This window comes from Dermacentor andersoni, chromosome 9 (assembly GCF_023375885.2).
Source record: "Dermacentor andersoni chromosome 9, qqDerAnde1_hic_scaffold, whole genome shotgun sequence".
Taxonomy (NCBI): domain Eukaryota; kingdom Metazoa; phylum Arthropoda; class Arachnida; order Ixodida; family Ixodidae; genus Dermacentor; species Dermacentor andersoni.
The window spans coordinates 78148390-78173101 of NC_092822.1; the positions used below are offsets into that span (position 1 = coordinate 78148390).

The following is a 24712-nucleotide window of genomic DNA, read 5'->3' on the forward strand; positions in this document are numbered from 1 at the left end:
CATGCATCAAAGTGGTTATTTTTCATCTCATAATATATTTAGATGTTTTGTGTATGACCAGACTGTAGTAACAAAGTGTCGGCTTCTTGTTCTTTTGAGCAGGCACATATCGTGTTGATCTATCAGCACTTATTTACTAACACCGAATTTGTACATAAAATCAAAGAAAATTCTTCGAATTAAAAAAAACGAAACCACTTCAACAGCGATCCACATGGCGTCGCCATTTGCGAGTGTACTAAGTACAAGCAACCCGGTGCAATCCGGGATTACACTTGAGAACGAATGAGTTAGTGCTGTTCCAGCAAGCGCAGCATGGCCAATTTTCTTATCTTGAAAGATTTGCTTTGAGCTTACTAAACGTTTTCTCGGTTATCCTTATCACGCCATGATCTGTATATTGCATGCACGCAAGCCGTGTGTGCAAGTAACTACGTGCAAGGGAACAATTCGAAAAGTTTCCTGTGGCGTACCTCAAGCAAAGTTCCCAGTCGTAATATTGTTTTACACTACGAGATTTCCGTGAAATGGGCTCGAAATTCCCGTAAGTTAGGAAAGCTGAGATAAGTATGATTTCCTACCGATTACTTTTGCGACAATTGTTTTCACACCACATAAAAAAGTTAAGCACATCTTTCTTTTGGCTTTCGACAACTTACGCAGTTTACGAAGAAAATGCAGTGTTCTTAGTGATGTTATTATTATTGTATACTATACAAGTTCAACAAAAGTTTCTTTGTTATTCAATCAGAATGTCATTCGCTTCCTGCCGGTTGCCTGCTGCAAACGGGTTGGGAACCTCGTGAAGAGCTATCGCAATTTTTTCGATCTTCACCATGTTATTCCATTACAAAAATCAATTACATCGGAGCTGTATATTCCTAGGGTGCAGTGCATTTTTCATGTCCACGAACAAATCTGTGCGAGAAAAATGTATCGTTATGAGCAATGGCTCGTGCCCCTGCTCGCGCGTTCGTCGTCGTCGTGTTCTTCTACAGCTGGCTCCGATGTGGCTCATCATGCGACCGTTCCCATACTGCCCCTACCTCTGCGAAGGCGCTGGCGGCACTGGCCCACTTCCATTCGCTGCGGTGATTTCGGTCTCAAACTGTTTGCCTGAATGTATTGCGAAATGAAAACACGAATCTATATAACGAATGTGTAACACGAATGAACGCGGTTGTATAAAAATAAATATGTGTGTCCACCTTTCGTCTCGATGACCTGCGATCAAGACAATAGATGTGTTCGTACCTATGTTCCAAATTCTGCGTCATCTCTTTGTCGTGCGCTACACAGCTTCGCTGGTCATCCACCTTGGCAGAGTGGAATGGCTCATGTTTTTCCTTTACTGAATGTTTTGAGGGTCATGCGGGCATGTCCTGCAGGCGTCTTAAAGTACCCAGCTGTAGATCCTCATGATTTCTTCAAGATGCGATTGTGTTCTTTGGGACGAATCATTGCGAATTAATTGGAGCGCCGTCTGCTTGTCATTTTTCAACCGTAAAAGGTAGAACTGTCGCGCAACAAACGACGCATGCCGAAGTTACGTCTATGAGCAAAAAAATGTGGAGGTAGAGCTCATCACCACGATGAAATAATTCACAGCAACAGGATGAAATGTCATCCAATGCTTGGACTCACAAAGTGACACCAAGATAAATTTGGCATGTTTACATCATCGTACTGCACTTTGCTAAGTAGGTTTTGACCTCTCGCATTTTTCTGCCTTAGGAAAAAAAGAAAGAGAAAACAATATCTGGAGCATTTTCCATTTTTTCCGAGCTCTCACATCTCTACTGCTGGCGCCATCATATACATTCAGACGAGCTCAACGGTTCAGCTGAGCTAGCGTCCGTGAGGAATATTAAGCAAAGGCGCTCTTCGGAGTGGTTTCACATAAACAAGATTTCTTGTTGTTGTTGTTGTTAAGGCGAAAGTCCTAAGTAGCTCATTGCAATGGCTCATGCCCAAAGAACTCGCCGTCCGGTCCCATAGTACAAAAACTATGGCTCATACCCAAAAACACCTCGTTCCCTCCATTGGTACAAACAGTACCATTATCAGCATTGTCTCATACCGCCCTAAGCAAGCCAAAAACGCAAGCCTCATCCCTCTCGTAATGCAAATACTACAAGCGCTCCGTAAAGTGAAGCATGCAGTGCATAAATTCGTTAGAATCACGCATACAACGTGTGCAAGAGTGTCACTACAAGCAAGGGAGCGTGCATAGGCTTGGTGTTCCACAAACACGATACCATTAAGAAGTTACAGTATATCTGCTGCTACTTTACAGGTCATAAGGCCATGGTTATGTCTCTGAATGTCGAGAAGCCACCGCGGAGGCCCAGTGACGGTGTGTGGTTAGATGATCGCTTACCCTCAGTGGCTATGGTGTTGGGCTGCTGAGCACGAGGTCGCGGGATCGAATCCCGGCCACGGCGGCTGCATTTCAAAGAAGGCGAAATGCGAAAACACCCGTGTACTTAGATTTAGATGCCCGTTAAAGAATCTCAGGTGGTCGAAGTTTCCGGAATCCTCCACTACGGCGTGCCTCATAATCAGAAAGTGGTGTTTGCACGCAAAACCCCATAATTTAATTTTTTATGATCGCTTACCACCGGACGACACTAAAAATTGAGTTTCACAAATAAACAGTGAGGAGGTACAACAATCATACATGTCTTTATTGTGTTATGGTTGTGTTACATGTTTGCAACACTTACTAACGACAAGCAAGCTGCACCTATATTTAGTGCATTAAGTGCTCGCAAGTGTCGTTGATGAAATCGACATAAGAGTCACACGTTCACTTCAATCAATCAATGGATCAACCAATCACTCAATCAATTTTTATACTTTCGCAAAGCTACTGTACAGATAGAGGTACTCAGAAGGAATTCCCATAGTAAGATCTGAATTTGGACCTCCTGTTGATGGTTGCCGTAAAAGTTACAACGGCGAGACGCAGCAGCTGAATCAGTACGACTACGAAAATGATAAATAACGAAATGCATGTGTAAGCAAATGAAGATAATACTATGCAACAATCTATTTGCATTAAGTGATATCATCAAACAAGTTAAAATTAACATAGAAGTGGAGGAAAAGGAATAAAAAGAAGAAAGAAATGAAAAAGACTTAAGCAACAGGTTCAACTATAAGAATGGTAGGTCTACAATGAAAATTTCGTTATACAGTGTCCTGTATATCTTACTTATCACATAACGAAAACTTTCAGCTCATGGCAAAATCGAGGAATTTCTGGAATTTTACGACAAATTGTAATGTATTCCAAGATGATATGGCTGCAAAGTGAACTGTGTTTCCCGCAGTACATATTGTATGTTTTGCCGCATAACAGCACTGTATTGCGTGAAAGCTGATTTAGGTAACCCGACGTTCAAAGAACGTAATGCGATGCTTCGGTGGACAGCTCATGCGGTCTAACGAGTGCATACTGCACTCGATCCGCTGAGGACAGCCTCGAGTGGGACGGCGGAGGAATTAGACACCGCCAACGAGGTTGGACACCACATGTTGTTAACCTGGAAGGCTTTAACTCAGATCTTGGAGGCCATTATATCGGCAGCAACAGTGTCGTTAGTTGTAAATAGATGGCGGGGCTACCCTGCGGCGAGTTGGGCAATGATGAGCAACACAGCAACAAGGAACGTCAGGCGAAATGTCAGAAAGGCTGAGATAATCTCATGGGTGGCAGCAATGGAAAAGCATCCTGCCATGAGTAACTGCTTAAGAGGAAAAAAACAATGTCATTAAGGAAACAACTCATGATAACTCGAAGGGAAGCTGATTATATTTCGAAGCGAGATCGGGATGCCTTACCACACACACTTATAAAGCGGAATATAAGAAAGAAGGATAAATATGTGCTGGATGCGGTAAAGCTAGGGAAACGATCGAGCATGTTTTATTAGAAAGTGAAAATATCTGGCCAGCGGTCGATTTGGGCACCGCTGGCCTCCTTGAAACCCTTAGGTTCAGCGAGAGCAGGGCGAAAGTAAACGTGTCCGCAATAGAGATTAGTAAGAGGCGATTGTAAGATTGGCGGAACAATAGTAGGTAAAGGACGAACATCGGAGATGTGAAAAGACGAAGTTCCCTATAGGGGGTCAGCAAATTGGTTATGAGAATTCATCGTGGTTTTTTTTTCTTTTTTTTAACCTAGGTAGGACATTAAGCAGTACAATAGCAACAGCTTGGTGACGCAACTCACCACACCGCACCAAAGGGGAGTCTTGTAACATACGGACGAAGACGAAGAAGTGGCTCTTGTGTGGAACCCCGTTTTCTACTGTTCTCATTTTGCGAGTATTTTTGCGTGTTTTCGGGAGGCGCCGCTTCCGAGACCTTCGGCGATGGAAGCGGAGTCAGCTAGACGTCCGGAGGAGACCGACGTCACAGCGTCGAGCGCTCCGAGGAAGCGCAATCAGCTGATGAGCGACACAGGCAGCGAGGACACCCTACTGTACTACTCTGCTTCAGAAGATCTGTCGGATGACGGCGACCACTTGACAGTTGTGAGGCAAAAAGGAAAGAGGAGAATCGTCACTGCCTCCTCGTCTTCAACAAGGACGACGGCGGCAGCAAAGGCCCATGACACGGCTCATACCATCCTCTTCTTACCCGTGACGCCGACCGACAACCTGAATCGGCTAAACAGGCAAGCCGTATCTGTAACACTAGAGGCTGTTGTTCCAAATGAGATCACGGATATGAGAGTTAACACCCGTAAGAACATTCTCGCGGTTGATGTCAAGAACAGAGCAGCATTGGATATCTTGAGTACAGTGAAAATGCTGGGCAAGATAAATGTTCGCACCATAATACCACAGGACAGCAATACTATATCAGGTGTGATTTATGATGTCGATGAGTCAATCGACGACAACGATCTGCCTATTTTGGTCAAACCCGCCACAGCAGACGTTCCTATTATTGAAATCCGTCGCCTAGGAGATTCACGCTGTGTGAGGATAACTTTCAAGGGAGGTAGCTTGCCGTCCCACGTGAAAGTTGGATTTTTTCGTCATCCAGTGCGACCGTTCGTTCCAAGACCACTTCAGTGTCGTAATTGTTTGAAGATCGGGCATGTCAGCGGCATATGCAAAAATTCGACCGTGTGCGCGAGATGTTCTGAGCAGCACAGTGCAGATGCTTGCCGTGCGACTCACTTCAAATGTGCCAATTGCTCCGGTCCCCATGAAGCATCGTCGAAAGACTGCCCGAGACACAAGACAGAGCGGAAAGTCCTCAAACAAATGGTGAGAGACAACTCAACTCAAAGAGCGGCCGCCGCCAAAGTACGACGGCGTTGTGTCCGCCGTCACCGTAGACGATCCTCGTCTACTAGAAATGCTGATACCGTCGCAAGAAAGCCGATACTTCCTGAGGCTGGTGCTCCCAAGGCGCTCACCCACACTAACAACACGGTGTCTGATGACGCAGTGAATAACTCTACTGCAAACGACTGGCCTGCACTTCCGACATTAAGTCCTCCAGCCCAACAAAGGTCGACGGTGGACTACCGACGAACCAATGAGGGCACAGATCACGTGCGAGGTCAAGACAAGCAAGTCATCGCCATAATAAGATCTCTAATGAATGTCATTCGCGTGTTGTTAAACGACATGCAGACGCCATCTGCTCGAGGTGCACTACAAGTGCTGGACGGCCTGGATCCGTTTCTTGCGAGCCTCGAGTAGCAAGCACAATGGCTCTACCGCATCAGCCGTTCTTCAGACAAGTCAAGGAAGCATCTATTATGCAATGGAATGCCCGTGGCCTGAAATCCCGCAGTGATTTTCGCCATTACGTTTTCACCAATCGATTCCCCATTGTTGTTGTCTGTGAACCGAAGCTACAGACACCCGTCCGGATCCCAGGCTATGAACCTCATGTGTCATCGACTTGTACTGACATTAGCAAAGTGACCATCTACATACGGTGTGAATTGACTTATGTTGTTCATCCAGTGCGGCCACATGACACTAATCAGTATGTGTGTTTGACCGTGAAACAACAAAACCTTACGTTTACTTTAGTGGGCGCTTACCTTTCTCCATCAAGTCGTTTTGATAGGCAGAGACTGAGTGACATTATAGATGCGACACCTGGTCCATGGATTGTTGTTGGGGACTTCAACGCGCATCATTCACTTTGGGGAAGCAACAAGATAAATTCGAAAGGAAGAAACCTCGTGTCCTTTGCTTGCGACCATGAACTTTGTTGTCTAAATGATGGCAGTCCCACGTTTCTGTGCGGCCGGACATACAGTAGTTGTTTAGACTTAGCATTTGTTTCGCGATGCCTCACTCGCTGCGTCCATTGGTTCGCAGATATAGAAACCCACGGAAGCGACCACATTCCTACCTACCTGCAGATAAAAGGCCTCACCAAATCCGTTCCATCAAATTTTAAACAAACAATAGATTGGCCCGTGTTTAAATCCCTTATGGAAGACGCATGCCACGAAGGCATTTCGTCCACACTAGAATTTGAGATCGCCAAGGCTATGCAGGATGCTATGCGCTCATTTCGGCCATTAGAAAAATACACAGATTTTGATTCGGAAATACAGAGCCTCCGTGCAGTCCGCCGGCGAGCGGAGCGACGGTACCGACGGACTAAATCACTCTACGACCTTAGAGAGGCCAGACGCATTCAAAAGAAAATTCAGCGTCGTCTTGCTGTACTGCACAATCAACGCTGGAAGTCGTTTTGTGAGTCTCTCGACCCACGTAAACCTCTGTCGGTTGTCTGGAGAACAATCCGTGGTCTTCGAACAGCTCCTCAACAGCGTCGTCCATTTAAGTCTCTAGCCCTACATCAAGGACGCCGAGAAGTCGAGGTGGCCGAAGATTACTGCGCAAGGATCGCGGGTCCGGCGCTCACGTATTCGCCTTGCGCACCTATTCCCATTGTGCCCCCTTGCTCCCGGGATCTTCGTATGGACGCTGCTTTCTCCATCGAAGAACTGGAGGCCACACTTGCTGGTTGCAGGCGATCTTCGTCACCAGGACACGATGGCATCACATACTCTGCGCTTGTAAACCTTCGTCAAGAGGCCAGAGATGCCCTTCTTGTCCTATACAACGCATCATGGCGTGACGGCTTGGTCCCTACAACGTGGAAATCCAGCCGGCTTGTTCCACTCCTCAAGGCTGGCGAATCCCCGTTGGAATTGTCATCTTACCGTCCAATAGCACTGGCCAGCTGTGTCGGCAAGGTAATGGAAAGAATGATACTTGCACGGCTAGAATGGTACTTGGAATTCTACAACGTCTATCCAGAGGTAATGGCTGGTTTTCGACGTGGCCGCTCGTCAATAGATAGCGTTATCGACCTGGTAACATACGTACAACACCAGAAACATCTGCAACGAATCACTGCGGCCCTATTCCTTGATGTTAAAGGTGCGTACGACAATGTAGATCATCAGGCAATTCTGGACGCCTTAGAAGCTGTAGGGATTGGTGGACGCACCTTTCGCTGGATATTCAACTATTTGCATGGAAGATCTTTCTTTATTTTGACTGAAGACGGACCAACGCCATCTAGCTATACCAGTCGTGGTGTACCGCAAGGCGGAGTACTCAGCCCTACCCTTTTCAACCTGGTGCTCGTTGGTCTCGCTGATTCGTTACCGCAAACTGTACAGCTCTCCGTATATGCAGACGACATTTGCATATGGGCTTCAGGCGTGACACGTGTACAAGTCCGCGCACGACTTCAGAAAGCCTCAACGGCTGTTTCAAGATACCTAAAAAGACAAGGCCTGGAGCTTTCTGCTGAGAAATGTGCAGTCGTTGCTTTTACTCGTAAATCGATGTCCCCGTACGCTTTGCGGATTAATGACCAAATCATACGATATAGACGAACGCACCGATTTCTTGGCGTCATCATTGATAGAGACTTGTCTTGGAGCCCTCACATCTCGTACATGACAAAGCGTTTGGCCGCCATTGTGGACCTTCTTGCGTTTCTCGGCGGGAAGTCCTGGGGCGCAACAGTACCGTCAATGTTGCAACTATATCAAGCACTGTTTTTGGGCTTCCTGCGGTACAGCCTACCTGTAATAGGTAATACTTGTACTACAAATATTCGCAAACTCCAGAGCGTGCAAGCCCAAGCACTCAGGACTTGTCTCGGTCTTCCCAAAACAACGTCATCGATTGCGACAGTGGCCATAGCCAGAGACGCGCCTTTGACAGTCTACATTGATACAGATGTCCTGAGAGCGCACATCCGACACCTGACTCGGATTCCCTCACACCATATTGCTTGCTTGCCAGCAAAAAGGCCACTTTCAACTTTTGCTAAAACTATTGTAAGACATCAGTCGTACTTGCCATCAGAATTTACGCCCGCTTCACGATTGTCAGATCCATTGTGGTGTCTGCACCGGCCGCAAGTGCAACTGACAATTCCAGGAGTCAGAAAGAAAGCTGGAGCGCCATTACAAGCTTTGAAGCAAGCAACTTTGGAGCACATTCACAACGTGCACAGATTCTGGAAACATATATACACATATGGCTCAGTAAAACTCAACAGCGCTGCTGCTGCAGTCATCACCCCGGCACAATCTGAGGAAATCAAATTAAGAACTTCATGTGTGACCACATCGACGGGTGCAGAACTCGCGGCGCTCCGTGCTGCACTTGATTTCATTAAGCAGAAACTACCGCAACAATGGACAGTCTTCAGTGACTCCAAGGCAGCCCTTCAGTGCATACGAAGCCCAATGCGCCACGGACCCAATGAACAACTGGCCTCAGAAATTCGGCACATATATAATCAAAGCTATGATAAGGGTCACAACATAATCTTTCAGTGGCTTCCAGGACATTGTAACATCAGCGGGAATGACCAAGCCGACGAAGCCGCCCGATCGGCACATGAAAGTGGTCAACGAGTTTTCATTCCGCTTTCGCGAACAGACGCTGCGGCTGGGCTGCGATTGATGTCCCGTGAGTGTACTTTGCCCCTGTGGGACTCAAATGTTTTCACCATGTGTCGGTTGCGTTCGTTGTCTCCGGACATACGGATGCACCTCCCGCCTGGATTACCACGACGTGAACAGACCATGCTTTACCGTCTGTGGCTAGGCGTTGCCTTTACAAACGCCTATGCTTTCCTCATAGGAATGGCCAACAGCCCCACGTGCGACACATGTAACATCGACGAGACGCTCGCACACATTATCTGTGTCTACCCGCGATACAGTGCTGAGAGACAAGTGATGTGCAGGGTACTGGACCAGCTAGACAATCGTCCACTTTCAGAACTAAAAGCTTTAGGCCAATGCTCCGAAAGAACATCCGCGTTGAAGGCCTTACTCGCGCTATTAACGTTCTTGCGGTCTACGGGGCTTCACGACAGACTCTAAGAATGCCGCCCCCTACCGTTCTGTAGTGTACGCGCTTTGTTCGTGCTTGTCTCCCTTTCTTTCTATCTCCCCCTTCCACTCTATTTCTCTTTTTATCCCTCTTAACCCTTCCCCCTGCGCAGGGTAGCCAACCGGAACTACCTCTGGTTAACCTCCCTGCCTTTCTCTGCATTATTTTCTCTCTCTCTCTTGTAACATACATCCACCTAACCATCCGTCCGAGTTCTACTGGGGCGTACCAGTGGGGAGCGCAGGCGGACACCGCACTCCTCGCTACAGTGCTTTCAGCACTTGTTAAATTTAGTAGCTAGCGTTTCAAAGTAAAACGGAGCATGCCTCAATGCTTCTCGTAGTATCACAAAGGCGTAGATGTGAACACGACATAGTAAGAATTTGTGAAGTATGTTTGATTTAGAATCAGACTACGACAGATGAAGCGTAAGCACGACAAAATGCAATTATTGGACTTTACATGCCAAAACCAGGCTCTGATTAGGTAGCACGCCTTAGTGGGGGGACTCCGGAATACTTTGGACCACCTCGGTTTCTTTAACGTGCACCCAACTCTAAGTACATAGGCGTTTTCGCATTTCGCCCCCATTGAAACGCGGCCGCCATCGCCGGGATTCGATCCCGCGACCTGGTGCTGAACAGCCCAGCACCACAGCCACCAAGAAACCGCCGCTCGTTTTTATTTTCCTTTATTACCGATTTGTCGAAAAAAAACAAGAGATAACACTGTACATTAAATGTTTTGAAAGACACCCACCACCATTGGGTAGAAGGCCCGTTAAAAACGCTTCAACTTACCAAGTTCATCCATCGTACTGACCCCCTCTGGAGAATCACTTCGACTCTTCAGGGCTGCTCTAACATATAAGATGCTATCAATAAAGCACTGCCTTGCAGAGCGAGCATCTATATCAGCATTCCGGACTGCCTTAACACTTTCCATTGACTTTGCAGGTCCAGTAACATGACCATATCCAGAGGTATGTTTCCGAAATTTGGGACAGGTAAAAACTGGATGCCTCGATGTGACAATGGGAGGTCCATTTTTCGGTTCGTTGGAGCATGTCCCTGAGGAATTCACCATCCAAGCATTCGAGGAAGACATATATTCAATAGTCCCGGTCTTTTGCACAAAAGGCAGTCAGCAGACTCCGGAACAAAACAGCTTTTTTCTACAAGTCAGGGCTTAATTGGCAACGTATTGTTGTGAAGCTGCAAAAAGGAAGTTTTTGCTGAAGAACGAATTGGCATATTTTGCAGTCTTTCTAGAAGGCCACCTTCTGGACATGCACCGTATATGGACCGGTACAAAGGCACTGGTAGCATCAAATCACATGCACCTTTGTACATTTTTCTTCTATTAACTCTAAACAAGTACTCCGAAGAAAATCGATATTCAAAAGCTGGAAAGTTGAAACAACCTCTCGTAAGAAACCACCAACACTTATGCATCTTGCATCGTTCCTAGACACAACAAAATCAGGTAACCCTCCACTTAGCTTTACCTTTACTACAGCTCGCAAAAAGGGTCGCTTTGAATGCGTAAAAAAGGGAACCTAGACACCACCTATCGAAGGAACAAATGGGCTAGTCCCAGACCTCCCTCTCTCACAGAGGGAAGCAATTGTTCCGGCTTGTTCGCTCCGAAGTTGAGCCCCACACAGGGACTGCGAAAACTCCGTGCAGCTTCTGTACATTGACTCTCTTCACGCACAAATCTTGAAGCTCGTACCAAATTTTCGAAACAAAAAGCAAACTGCACAGCTTTGACCGTGCGAACATCGACAGTTCACGTCCACCCAGTGGCGCAGCTAGGTCGTCTGGCACCCGGGGCCCATAGATCTTCTGTCACCCCCCCGGGGGTAGCCAGTGGTAAGAGGGGTGTCTTCATACGTATATGACACCCCCTCCTCCCCCCACTGGGGGGAGGGGGTCCATGGTCCCCCCCTCCCTCGTTGCTACACCACTGCGTCCATCCTAGCTAAACGTTTGCTCTCGCACTAAAGCAGTTTTTCCATTCCAGTACTCAGTAGCATTTTTGTACTGATGCAGAGGTACACCTAGGGATTTTACTGGCGTCTCATCAGTCGACTGTATGTTTTGAAACAAAGGTGGTTTGGTTTCCCAGCTCCCGTGCTATAAACCTAAGCGTTTGTCTCAATTAACGGCGCTTGCGAACATTCGAGAAAATTTGTTAGCAATGTTAACTGTTTCAATGACGTTCTCCCTCTCTCTACAGAAACCAGCTATGTCGCCTGCATGCACTAATATTGCAATTTGACTCGCCCTTATGCAAAATTACCCCCCTTGTTCACTCTGACCTTAAACAAAAGTTTTCTATGTCTCTAGCGAACAGCAATGGAGATAGCGGGCATCCTTGTTGCAATGATGTGAGCACTTGAAACGGTGTTGTCAAAACCTTATTTACGACTAGAATTGTAAAACACTCTACATATGCCATATTAACTCCTTCTAATACTATTGAGCCGACATTAACCTGTTCTAAGATATTGAACAGAATTTCATGTACCACGCGATCGAAGGCCTTCTCTAGATCTCGTTATATCATAGCAACAACAATGCGTCGCCACACTTTAAGACACTTCGGGCTACATGAACATTTGTGAAAATTGATCGGCCTTTAATCCCGCACGTCTGATGCGGTGCCACGATTTGATTCATCACTCTTTGTAATATTCTCGCTAAAAGTTTGGTGAAAATTTTGCAGTCAACGTTCGTCAAACTGACTGGTTTATACGATATTACCGGCAGTTGAGCATATTCTGTTTTGAGGAAAGTACAACATGCCTTATCCAAAAAGACGCTTTTCGTCGAATACTAGCAAGATTACGCAGTGCAGAGAAGTCGCTACATCTTCCTTGAAAGCCTTATAAAAAGCCCCTCCTATTCCATCTAGCGCAGGCGTCTTGGCGATTCCGAGTGCACCTATCATTCTCTCTATCTCTTGCAACGTAATAAGCACTTCAAGTACATCAGTGCTACATGCTGTGAGTTCCGCATAAGTCCAAGGACTTCACCGTCAAATTCTTCATCCACCTTAGGTTTCTGTGCCAGCAGTTCATTGTTATACTCTACAAAAGCCTGTTGAATTAAGTCAGTGTCGCTGATGACGTCGTTCCCGTATCTTATCCGCTTAATTTACTGTTTTGTTGGGTATCTCTTTTCATCCGAGTTCGATCGTTTCGTTGGTGTTTCGCCGCACAGCAGTCTCTCAGCGCATGCGTGTACAACTGCTTCGCCGCATAACAGTGCTGTATTGCGCAAAAGCTGATTTTCGGTAACCGACGTCCAACGAATGTGATGCGATGCTTCGGTGGACCGCTCACATAGCGGCTTGCGGTCGAACTAGTGCGTACTCCGATCGATCCGCAGAGGACAGCCTGGAGTGGGACGGCTCGGAAACGTGACACTACCAAGGTGGTTGGACAGGGCATATTCGTAACCTGGAAGGCCTAAATGCAAATCTTAGAGGCCATTATATCTGCAGAAACGGTGTTCTTAGTTATCAGCAGATGGCGCGGCCACCCTGTGGCGAGTTTTACTTGGGCGTACCAGTGGGGAGCGCAGGCGGACGGCGCGCTCCTCGCTAAAGTGTGTACAAATATATCTGCTCGCGTTTCAAATTAAAAAGAAGCATACTTCCATGCTCCCTGTGGCATAACAAAAGCGTAGATGTGCACGTGGCGTAGTAAAAATGCGTGAAATAGGTCGCGTAAGTAAAAGACGCGGAAATGACGCGCCTCTTGCTTAAGTAAATGAGAAAAAAACGCGTAAGCAAGAGAAAAATCAATTAATTGGGTTTTGCGTGCCAAAACCACGATGAATTAGAAGGCACGTCGTAGCGGGGGGTCACCGCAATAATTTGCAACACCTTGGGTTCTTTCACGTGCACTTAAAGCTAACTACAAGGGCGTTATCGTATTTCGCCCCCATCGAAACGCGGTCGCCGGGAATCGATCCCGCGACCTGCTGCTTAACAGCCCAGCAGCATAACCACTAAGCAACCACCAATGGTAAGCGTAAGCGAGACAGATGGCGATTATTGTAGAGGGATAATATATGCCTCAAAGAGTAACTTTTTTTAATGTTTCTTTGCAGGGCACCAGCGACGATTCTACACTCTGGCGAAAGTGTAAAACATTTTGTACGTATCCTGGCCTCGAACACATCCTTCAAAAAGTTTGCATGCTTTGCGGCTTAGCCTCTACCCAAATAATAGGTGGTGTCCAAAGCCACGGCCCAGCGGCGACGCCATGCCGATTAAAGGTGTCGGATCATAAAGGCTGTGCTGATGAGGAAAATAAAGGCAAGGAAAAGGCAACGCACAAAGAAACGGAAGGCCAAGAAAAGCGTGTTTTTCTCAAGCCTTCCTGGGCGCACTGTCTTTTTGTTGAGCTAACTTTGCCAAGCATAAGTGCAAGATGAACTAGCGCAACAGTCAATTGTTCTTAAGTGCATTTCCTGGCTGCATGTGGTGGAAGGAATTGAAGTAGCCGGAAACAAATTCTGATGTAAGGTTTCCCACGCTATCTACAATGGTCCGCTATCTTGCATGGCTCCTCTGTTTTTAACGCTGGGCGCAAGGAACTTGTAAAACTCAATCTGCGTGGCTATTATCCCCGTGACATGACACCTCTGTCTGGAAAACAGTGAAAGCTGAGTTTTCAAGACAGGAAACACAAGTAAGGCGGTTGAGAGTTATCCTATGGGGACATGACGCTCTCCACATAGGGCCAACTTTTGTTAGAGTGAAATATTCGTAATACATATTCTTTCCCATTCCTGAAAACTCTGCGCTCGGTACTTTCCTGTCAGGTATGCCATGTCGCGTTGTGAATGCGTTGTGCCACGTTCAGTGGCGTAGCAACAGGGGGGGCCGGGGGGCCGTGGGCCCCGGGTGCAAGGGGCCAGTGGGGGGGGGGGGGGGGGGGGGGGGTAGTGTCATATACGTCTGAAGACACCCCTCTTTCCGCCGGCTGCACCCCGGGTGGGTGGGGGGGGGGGGGGTGACAGAAGACCTATGGGCCCTGGGTGCCGGACGACCTAGCTACGCCACTGGCCACGTTAAGGAAGCTATTCGTCAGGGGTTTGACTCCCGATGGCCCCAGGGAACGGAGGGAGGGCGGGGGGAAGTGCTCCGTCCCCTCTTCCCTAACCTACAGCTTCCCTTACCTTTACGCAGGGCATACCCAATATCAACGCCAATTGCGTAATTGTTCTACAAAGGAACGTCGCCCAGTTACACCAAAAAAACAGAAGTACGTGGAGTAACCCTAATAATAGCTGCCTTTCGGCATGTATAGCCCATGAAACGTACGAAACCCCCACACGTCGCATACAGTAGAAGCGGCTTCATTGCTCCCGCGCGCCACACCGCGTTAACAGAGCGCGTCAAGCCTGACGTTGGATAACCGGAGAAGCGAAGGGCCCAAGGGTGGATGACTCGATGTTATCCGAATTAAGCCGCGGGTTTCGACAACCTAAGATCGACATGCTGGTGGAACTGAAATCAATGCTTATTGATAGTGCCAATGGACGGCGATTCACAGCAAAGAAGCCGATAGACGCAGTTGGTGTCCAGAGCAGTTCAATAACGCCCAACTCGATTATATACAGGGTGTCCCAAATATCACGCACCAAGATTTAAAAATATGCAAGTGCCGTGCAGCTGGACAGAACGAAGGTGATATTGTTTGGCGTCGCTTGGAGATACTCAGAAAACATTTTCGCATTAACCCTAATTACATAATTAGCTTCAAGTAAATAATCAAGTTATCAAATATTGTAATTAGATGAAAAGTGTCAAGGAGAAAATTGTAGAGCAACATGAAAAGCTACCGATACAGCTTTCTCTTGCTCAATAAGTGTTAAGTAAGAGTGTGTTTACAGCCGTGAAAGAAGCCCGCTAATACACGCAAAATTACCGCGCGACTAGCCGATCCAGGCAACTTGTGTATATTCGGCGCTTCTTTCATGCCCGAGAGAACATTTTTATGTATCACGATTTGAGCAACGGAAAGCTGTGTCAGGAGTTTTTCATGTTGCTCTACAATTTTCTCGCTGTCACGTTTCATCTAATGACAATATTTGATACGTTGATTTCTTAAAGGGACACTAAAGCGAAACAATAAATCAGTTCAGACTAATGGAGTGTGTATACATACATACATATATATATATATATATATATATATATATATATATATATATATATATATATATATATATATATATATCAACAAAGATAATGAAGAAAAGAAACCTTCGTCTTATACATATGAGACATGAGACAGCATACATTAGACAAAATATAAATTGTGCTGCCGTTTACGTAACGAGGACAAAGAGTAATAAACAGTCATGCAACATCAACATAGTTTATAAACTCACAGAGACGCATGTCAGTAACAGAACCTTAAAGATTATGCCACTGCTTAATAGTGCTTGAGAAAAAAAGAAAACTTAAAACAATCTACGCATGACCTAAGAGGAACGGTATTTAGGGAGTGGGCCCCTCTAGTACGCGGCGCAGTACGTACGCTTTACAACATAAACGGAAGCTTTTATCGATGAAGTTCCATGAACAATCTGACACAGCCTAATAATGCACTGAATATTGTGTTTGTAGGCTAGGCTACGAAGTGGCAGATTATTTTCGTGTAATTAATGTGCAAAATAGCGGCCATATCTGCGAAAAATGAATCTAATGACATTCATATGGACGCTATCAAGTTTTTGAACATCGCATGGATGATGGGGTGACCACATAACTGATGCGTATTCAAGTAGGGGCCTTGGTACGGCTTTACAAGCAACTAACTTGCATTCCTTTGATGCGCCTCTCAGACGGCGCTTTAAGTAGGCGAGTTTTCGCTGAGCTTTTACATAGATTATTTCTATATGCCTGCGCACCTTAGACTCAGTGTGAAAATTAGCCCTAGGTATTTGAACTTAATAACGCGAGTTAAATTAGTACAGTTAACCCTGTAGCTGTATTCGGGTATTGTTACATTAGTAAAACATTACTAGATTCATTTTTTTTTTGAAGCTGAAACTTATTTTACATTTTCCACGCCAGTCGCACTAAAGGGACTTCGAAGTACCTTATTTAAGTATTCTGGATCACTATGGTTCGAGACACTATAGTAAAGCACTCAATCATCGGCGTGTAACCTTATTCTATCCGGAAGCGTTCGAATAGGCTCAACGCCATCGTTAATATAAACAATGGGTGACAATACGCATAGCACTGAGCCTCGGGGATCTCCCGAGGTTAGAATTGAAGCTAACAATGGAGTCGTTGAGTGCAAATAATCAGTTAGCCAATCTAACAGTTTAAAGCCAGTAATATGGGAGCTGAGCTCACGAAGGATCAAGACATGAAGTTGGGCTAGTTTGTTGAGATTCTTGGTGAGGAAAGCGCAACTTTGATGTATACGGAAAAAATGAAAAGACGGAGGAAAGAGTATGTGGTGACATATGCTGTCATACGCCTTTCAATAGTCTATATATATGTCGTCCATTTATAATCGCATATTAAACACCAAGCCAATATCATGGGGGAAATCGGTTGGTTGGGACGAGGTAGAAAAACCAACACGAAAACCATGTTGTACATTTGCCAAAATATTATGTTCGGTTAGGTATTCGATCATAACTTTGCTAATTATGTGCTCCAACAGTTAAAAACAATTGACATCAAGGAGATTAGCCTATAATTGCAAACTAAATGTTTGTCGCCATGTTTGTGTACTGAAATCACTTTAGCATTCTTTGAAAGTTGGAAAACAGTGGCAGATTGTAACGATTGCTTAAAATAACTGTAAGACAGCCAGAGTTCCACACTTCCAAGAAATGTTAGTGATTGTTTGCCAAATGTGGCATTGAAGAGAATAAAGAGTGCGGACAGGCATCTTATCTTTATGTTCCTTGATTATATAATCCTTATAATATCTTACCCAGAAGGAGCTGTTTCTCGTACTGAGTAATTGCTCCATGCTTTTTCTTCTAAATTACACTCTGTAGTAAGATCGACTTTTTTTTTGTCTCCGTAAGAACTGTTCTACTCGTTTTATGTTTTATTTTCTTCAGTGTCCAGGCTTAGCGCACGGATAATAAGTGGTCGACGTCATGCGAACTTGCATGCCACATGTAATACGTAGAAGAGGCAACCGGTGATATATTTGAGTGACATTACGGGCACCAAGGAACTGGAAGAGTAGACAATTGCACTAGAAAATTAAGTGGTTTGATAAAATTAGGAAATTCGCTGGCATAACTTGGCATCCGCTAGCGCAAGACAGGGGTACTTGAAGACCTCTGGGAAAAGTCTTCGCGCTGGGCAGTGGGCATAAAATTAGGCGGATGACGATGACGATCATAATGCCACAGGGAATTAAGCCAACGAGAACTCACGCCTCCGCACATGTTTCGGGCTCCCTACTTGGAGAACACTTTCGGGCAGTTATCACCGCCCCTCCGAAAGTACCACATGATGAGACTCCGTGAGAATGTTCACTGAGCCAGCTACCTCGTGAGATCCATCGCATAGACACAAGTTTTCTTTTCATACTTCGCGGCCTTTTTATCTTCGTCGTAAAAATTACACACGCGATGTATGTCTTCTTGAAAATACCTTATGTAGATGCCTGTCATGTTTGTCTACAAGCCACTAATATATTTCTCCACAATTATAGTAGCAATTACGAGTTACGTCATTAACTTACTGAGTGTCCTAACTTCTCGGTTTCCCAACTGGACTCCAAAAAGCATGCACTTGGTTTTATTCGCACATAATGATCAGGCTGTTCTTTTTTTTCTACGCTGCGTGCATAACAGCTTGCACAACCTGTATATCTATACTCGTATATATAGTGTAATATTGTCCTGTACCATTAGCAGCTGCGCTAAACCCAGCAGGATAGCAAAGCGAGCTTTCATTGGGGAAGAACGCGAAGGCGCGCGAAGCGCTTCCTGGCGAGTTTCCGCTATTGCGCGAGCTCCATCTAGCGAGTTTTCATGCAAGTAGGCTTTCAAACAAGGACAAGGATGTGGCGCCACCTGGGGTCTGAGTGCAGAACAAACTACGAGCCCTCCTCCCCTCTTCCTTCATCCTTTCTCTCGTCGGGGTATAAAACCGCGAAGCTCGCTCAGCGCCCTAACAGTTGCGCGTATTCTCAGCGTGGAGAGCTCGCCTGTTCGCTCACTTTCATTAATTTCGAAGGCTCTGCCAAATTAGTTGCCGTTTATTCCAGAAGCGCGTGTTTTAAGTGGTAGCCTTTTTTATTGTTATTTTCCGGAAGGCCTAGTTCAAAAGCGTCCGCTTGGGCTTGGGTCATGGAACGTCAAGCGTTGAGTCGCGGCATGACCAATAAAGCAACCCAAGGTCGTGCGAGCCGCAGGGCGCGCGGCTTGAACCGCGCCGAGATGAGGTCGCTCCTCGCCAAACTGCAACAGCTGGTGCCCAGCATGCCACGAAACAAGAGGCTCAGCAAGCTGGAGATAATACTGAGCGTGATCGACTACATCGTGCACCTCGAGACCGCCCTCGAGGCGCACTCCGCAGCCCACGCCTCTACACCAGTGGCGTCCGTCAGGCATTGCTGCCGCCGGGACTTCCTCCTCATAACAGGTACGTGTCGCGCTCAGCCCTCTTTCCTGTGCACTAGGCTCGTCGTACGTGGCTATATTTGCGTGTTCACTGATATGTACAGCCGCACTTGCGGCCCTGGCACCAGTCAAACCATTTTTAATGAAGCTGCTTGATTAAGAGCTGCTGTCGTATTTTTGCAATCCTCTGAGTGGCACCAAAAAAACCTCCTGACGCTTGCGTAAGGGCGTCTCGGGATGCTTGCAATTCAAAGAAAACACAAAACGCGCGCGCGCGCGCGCATGTGTGCGTGTGTGATGTGTGTGTGGTGGGTAAGGCGAGGGTGCAGATGGGCGTGCTTGAATACGAGGGTGCGCTAGCGTGCTTGCTCAACTCCAATTTAACTTCAGGGGAAGGGGGTGAGGGGGGGGGGGGGGTAGACACCTGGACAGTTAAAATCTTCCTCGTCGGTATGCCCCTGGAGCTGCACTGCCGATTCATTTCAACCGGGTGTTCCAACACAGTGAAAACATTCAGTCCACTTATTTTGAATGCAGAAAAGAACACGAAAATTTAAACATGAGAAAAGAAAATGGGCGCTACGCTCGCAGCAGTAATTTCGGGGTGCAGGAGTAAAGCGAAAATTTTCAAAGATGGGATAATGATAAATTAATTTCCTTGCGAGATGTTCCATTATTTAGTCTTAGGTGCACAGCGCTCCTAAGCAACGTTCCAGGCAACAACAAAAAGCGCTCATGCCTAAACGAAATAGAGTACAAGAACTTTATAAAAGAACAGGGCAATTCACAGCAATTATTGCGTAACTTATTAAACGTATCTTGTGAAGACTTTCGTACAGTAGAGAGTGATTACTTTGCTCGTCCATAAAGCTAATATAAAAAGACCCGCACAGCAAGTGTAGAATGAATGATTGCCAGCCATCTGACCTTACCCCTTAAAAAGATGTTGCGCTGACTAAACACACGTTGCACATGGGCCATGTGCATTTCACCCGCTTGAATTATGCTTGTAATGAAAATTATTCTAGAAACTGGATATTTGTATACAATATACTCACAATGCGGATTTTGACTGGGCAGGGCACTAAGCGCCATACCATCTCAGTGTATTTCTTCGGGCAGGCTAGTCGAGCAGGTAGCAATAGAGAGTGTGTGAAATGTGCAGTTAAAAGAAAGGTGCCTAGCTGCAACGTTAAGCTGATAGCTCCCTCGTATCCTGATTGGGGAGAACTAGGTTTATTTTTGGTGAGATTTTCTGCTAACGACAAATATGAGGATAGCCATGGTGATATTTGAACAATACTGCCGAAAACTAGGCGTAAATTCTGGTGAGAAGTATTCTGGTAAAACAGACACAATAAGTGTTTGAATCAATTTTATGCCGCGATAACACTCCACTGCTTTGCTTCTATGACACACGATGGCGCTCTTTGACCTTCCAGTGTCCTCCGCAATCTACCCTGAGTTGACGCAATATTTTTTTTTTTACCTCGCAGGCAAACCACAAAAAGACAAAGGCCATACGGAAGTGAAGCCGGCACTCCCTGTGAGACCTGCGGCAACGAACTCTAAAAGCAACGTGAAGTGCTGAATCGTTTGAGGCACTGTGACTAGTGTCTCTATCAACAGACAATGCTGAAGGTTCGTGCCGAAGCCCTTTTCAGGCCTTCCCCCAGCCCGAATCGCAAGAAATCTAGCGAGCGTCATTTCGCTGCATCACAAGCCATTTGATCTGAGCCACTGAAACCGCCTCTGCTTGAATGGTACAGCACTGAATAGGTTTGTGTCACTCTAGTTGTGAATTTTTTTTTTCACATCATCAACCTTCAGTATATCATATGTGCAACCACTGCACAAGGCAAGTGCTTTTGTTAAGAGGGCTACTTGAATTGTTCTATTTTTTTCCTCCACAGAACCGAGGACGAGCAAGGTATCGTGGACGAGGGCTTGCATGCTTACCTTTGTCAGACATACGTATTTCCGTATATTGAGACTGACAAGCTCGCAAGGCCCTTTAAAGGTTAGTAAATGCTGAACGCGATGGGCCTGTTCATTTCGTTCTGTGATTTCTAAGATGCCGCGCTCCGTGAGTGAAAGACGCGAGGAACAATTACTTCATCAGCTAAGCACAGCGCAAGCTTCTCACACTGCAAGGCGAAGTCGTACGAAGACTGCCTCTAACTCTAACTATTTCCTTCTGCACAAATTTAGCCTAGAGAAATGGATGTTCCCGGCACTACCGTTTTGACGATATTTATAAAAAGAATAATTTTTCCTCTGCGAGAAGTATATTACTGTTTGTTTTATACAGTGCTCGGAGAATACGCGTCCTTTATTTATAAACATCTAAATCTAAACACCGCTGTTCCCGTTGGGGCAAGTGATAATTGAACACTGGAATATTTTACGCAATTCCACATGAAATATTTCTTTACATTTAGATTAAGACTAGACTACTTTTCCATGGTAAGCTAAGTACGTTACTTGCTAATCTACAAATACCACACCAGCGCGCATCATAAGATATGGCGAAGAAACCATGTTCAAACAGCACCTAATTTGTCTATCCCTATGTACCTTGCAGGCATGGACCAAAGAGAACGAAGGTGGTAGTGACTAGAGTGGAAATTACAGGTACAGATGAAGAAGCAAGCGTTGTTCTAATGGCTGCTTGTTCAAAAGGAACAGCGCTAAAAAGCGCATGGAAGACGAATGATTCAAGATTGTGTGCAATCTCGCAATGAGCGAATGGCAAAGCAGACGACACCTCTGCTGATATGAAAAGGAAGGCTGAATGGCTACTTCTGTGAATAAAGATTCTTCATTGTAAATATGTTGCTTTCTTTTTTGTGGAACATGTCCTCTTTTTTTAAAGGGAAGCATTGATAGGGAGCAAACATATATTATTCATTTTCCTATTTTTGTATACCGCACGCTAGGAGACGGCTCAAGCACAAGGTTTTAATAGCACATAGGATTACAACTGATCCGAAAAGAGATCGTGAGTAACGACATGGCGCAGCAGCAACATGACGGCACGGAGAAAAATGGGGCGTTCAAGGGCAGCTGTAAGGCTATAAGCTTCAACGTCGTCTGGGTTCTTCGAAAGATCGCAGAAAGAAAATGCTGATAAATGTTATGGTAACAATGGTAACTAACGAGTGACATTGAAGAGATCACGGATTTTCAAGGCTTCGAGATATTCGAGGGTATTCCATTTGTGCTTTACGTAGAAAAACAAAGAAACATGTGACAGCCAGCTTTTCGTCGAGCTTCCAGAGTCGACGAATTTTTTTTTTTTTTTTTTTTTTTTGCATTATGCGAAAGGACTAGTATTTCGTTTTCTAATGACCGAAGAGGGCAACAGGTTTTTGTTCTCTAACTGCATTCACGACTCTTATCATTTCTAATAAGTACAGTCCCGCACAAAAGATGTGCATTCAGCCTGGTTTTTAGACGTGCGTTAAATCTAGAAGTTAAACACTTGATGCCGCTCTTTTCGCCTTCCTTTCCGGTGGTATTTTAACGAAGGGCGTGCACACGAATGACAAATAAGTGAGTAGATACGCTTAATTTATTGTCCGTTATCCTGCCAATGCTTTTATGTTTTTCAACTTCTGAAATGCTTTTACCTTGTATTGGATAGGAAGAAGCTCCGGAAACTTTTGTCAGTGTTATCACATCAACACAGTTTATTAAGTGTTTTTTTAAGCCATAGGCCACATCGCTTACCCAGCGCTTTATTAGCAGAAACAGAACTCTGCAATATGCGATATGTTCGCGCTGCTTTGAAATTATTTCGGATATAATCCAGTCATTAGCAAATAACCTCATAGTCGCATCAACAAGAACCATGCACGCCCAGTCATTTACATAGATTAAGATCGATAAAGGCTCTCGCCACTTCAGAGAGGGGCGCCTGAAAAAACGTTTTGTGCCTCATATCTAGGGGAACTAATACCTGCAGCCTAATAAAAATAATCTTAAATCCATCGAATAATATCAATGGGAAGCACTCAGATTTTTTATTCGAGGTGCGGGTTTACATGGGGTACTTTGGCAGATCCTTTGCTAAAGTCAAAGAACGGACGTTCGCTTTCCCACTCAAGTCTGCTAGCGACAAAAATTCATTGGCCCACGTAACAAGTGGCGTTATGATTGACGTGCCCCTTCTAGATCCCTGGTACCCTTGTTAAAGCTGGAGTAGAGCAGGAAGGCTGCATGACACCTCGGAGCTCATGTGATGGAACGCAGCCAATTACCGCAGCGCCATGCTTGATTTTTTGATCCAGTTATTAATGCGAAAGCATTATATGCCCCATTGCGCTTCCGGAACGCCGCCGCGGCTTGACAGTTCTTGCTGACTAAAGGTGTGGTCTAGTGCGTGCGTGGTTGGGCACCTCATGTCACAGCCAATAGGTAGGACGCGGTGCCATGTGAAGAGTGTACACAATAAGCCCGTTAACGACACTCCGCGGTCGTCAAACGGTATAATTAGCATTCCCACACGTACGCAGTTCCAAGTGTATCGGCTGAAGTTATTAATTTATTCACGTTTGGCCAGCACGAGTTCTCGCCGCAGTTCTGAAGCCAAACCGGCTTTCCACTTTTAGTGCCTGCAAGTAATTTCTTTTTGTTTGTTTGTTCTTTTTTGTTTTTATGTCATGCTTGAGTAGCTTTGTTGGAAGGCACGTCCACGTGAAATTACCGAAAAGCTATTGACACAGGCACTAAAGATGCAATTTAAGTGCTCCACGTTGATGCTAAGAATGGTTACGTATGTAACAAATATGAATTCTCGAAATCTATGGCATTGATGACATTGTGAATCTGCCAGTCAAGGGCATGTCGCGAAGATCACTTCAAGACAGAACAAAAATGTTGAAGGCATGGTGGAAGGACGTTTCTGCCAGATTAAGCACAGTGCGCTCCATCTGTTGCGAACAAAACGGCTCTCGTGCGTATTGTTATGTTCGTTATTGGTAGTTTTTTGGAGAACTATAATTATAAGGAATTTTCACAATAATGAACAGTATTTTTTCAATAAAGACCTCCGTTCTATCCCAACTCGGCTCTATAAAGAAATATCATCGCTTAGAAGAGAAATCGATTCTTGCCAACCGTTAAGTGATTGCCTACTAAGGCTATTTTAGAGCAACTGGACCGCCTTCTCGTCCCAGACATATAGTTTTCTTTATTGATAGAGCGCTGTAAGGTGAGCGTGAAAAACAGTGCCGTGAACACTAGGCACCATACAACCCTAAACACAATTTTTTTTTTTTGACACCCGTAACAATAACCGATAGACCATGTCCATTACACGAAAGAGCTACTAGCAACAGACGATGCAGTAAACATTGCTAAAAGGTTTGAAGTACCACACACTTTTGTATATTGCTTGAGCAATTAACCTTTCAGTATTTATTACACTGTGTTAAACGAACATGCCAGTACATTATTGTGCAAAGTGCATTTCTTTTGTCATGTTTCTGTTTCTTCTGTAACGTGTCGGAAAACGGTCCTGTGAAGACATTTCACGGACGCTTTCTCTGTGCCCTCCCAATCAGACTTTCCCTTTTTTTTTTTTTCTAAAAAGAGATATTGAGAACAACATTTTATTTTATTTTGGCACGCCCTGTTCTGTGGATTCTATATATGATC

General features: G+C 45.4%; 2 protein-coding genes across 3 annotated transcripts in view; one reads left to right on the forward strand and one right to left on the reverse strand.

Moving 5' to 3' along the window:
- LOC129384105 (calcium-activated chloride channel regulator 1-like) overlaps positions 1 to 24712 on the reverse strand; it is a 548714-nt gene that overhangs the window by 441618 nt on the left and 82384 nt on the right. The window lies entirely within an intron of this gene.
- Positions 18594 to 21882, forward strand: LOC126528283 (uncharacterized). Of its 2 annotated transcripts, none has more exons than XM_072284224.1 (4): positions 18594 to 19073; positions 20548 to 20830; positions 20965 to 21071; positions 21636 to 21882. In XM_072284224.1, the coding sequence occupies exons 1-2, from the start codon at positions 18779 to 18781 to the stop codon at positions 20640 to 20642; spliced, it is 390 nt and encodes a 129-aa protein (XP_072140325.1). In that variant the 5' UTR covers positions 18594 to 18778; the 3' UTR covers positions 20643 to 20830; positions 20965 to 21071; positions 21636 to 21882. The 2 variants fall into 2 exon arrangements, with proteins under 2 accessions (XP_072140325.1, XP_072140326.1); XM_072284225.1 differs by having other exon boundaries at positions 20548 to 20814.

Bases quoted from the DNA above. Each gene is read 5' to 3' on its own strand.
- LOC126528283 (XM_072284224.1), top strand. From the start codon at position 18,779: ATGGAACGTCAAGCGTTGAGTCGCGGCATGACCAATAAAGCAACCCAA. The intron at 19,074-20,547 runs GTACGTGTCGCG...TTTACCTCGCAG, and splicing joins GGACTTCCTCCTCATAACAG to GCAAACCACAAAAAGACAAA.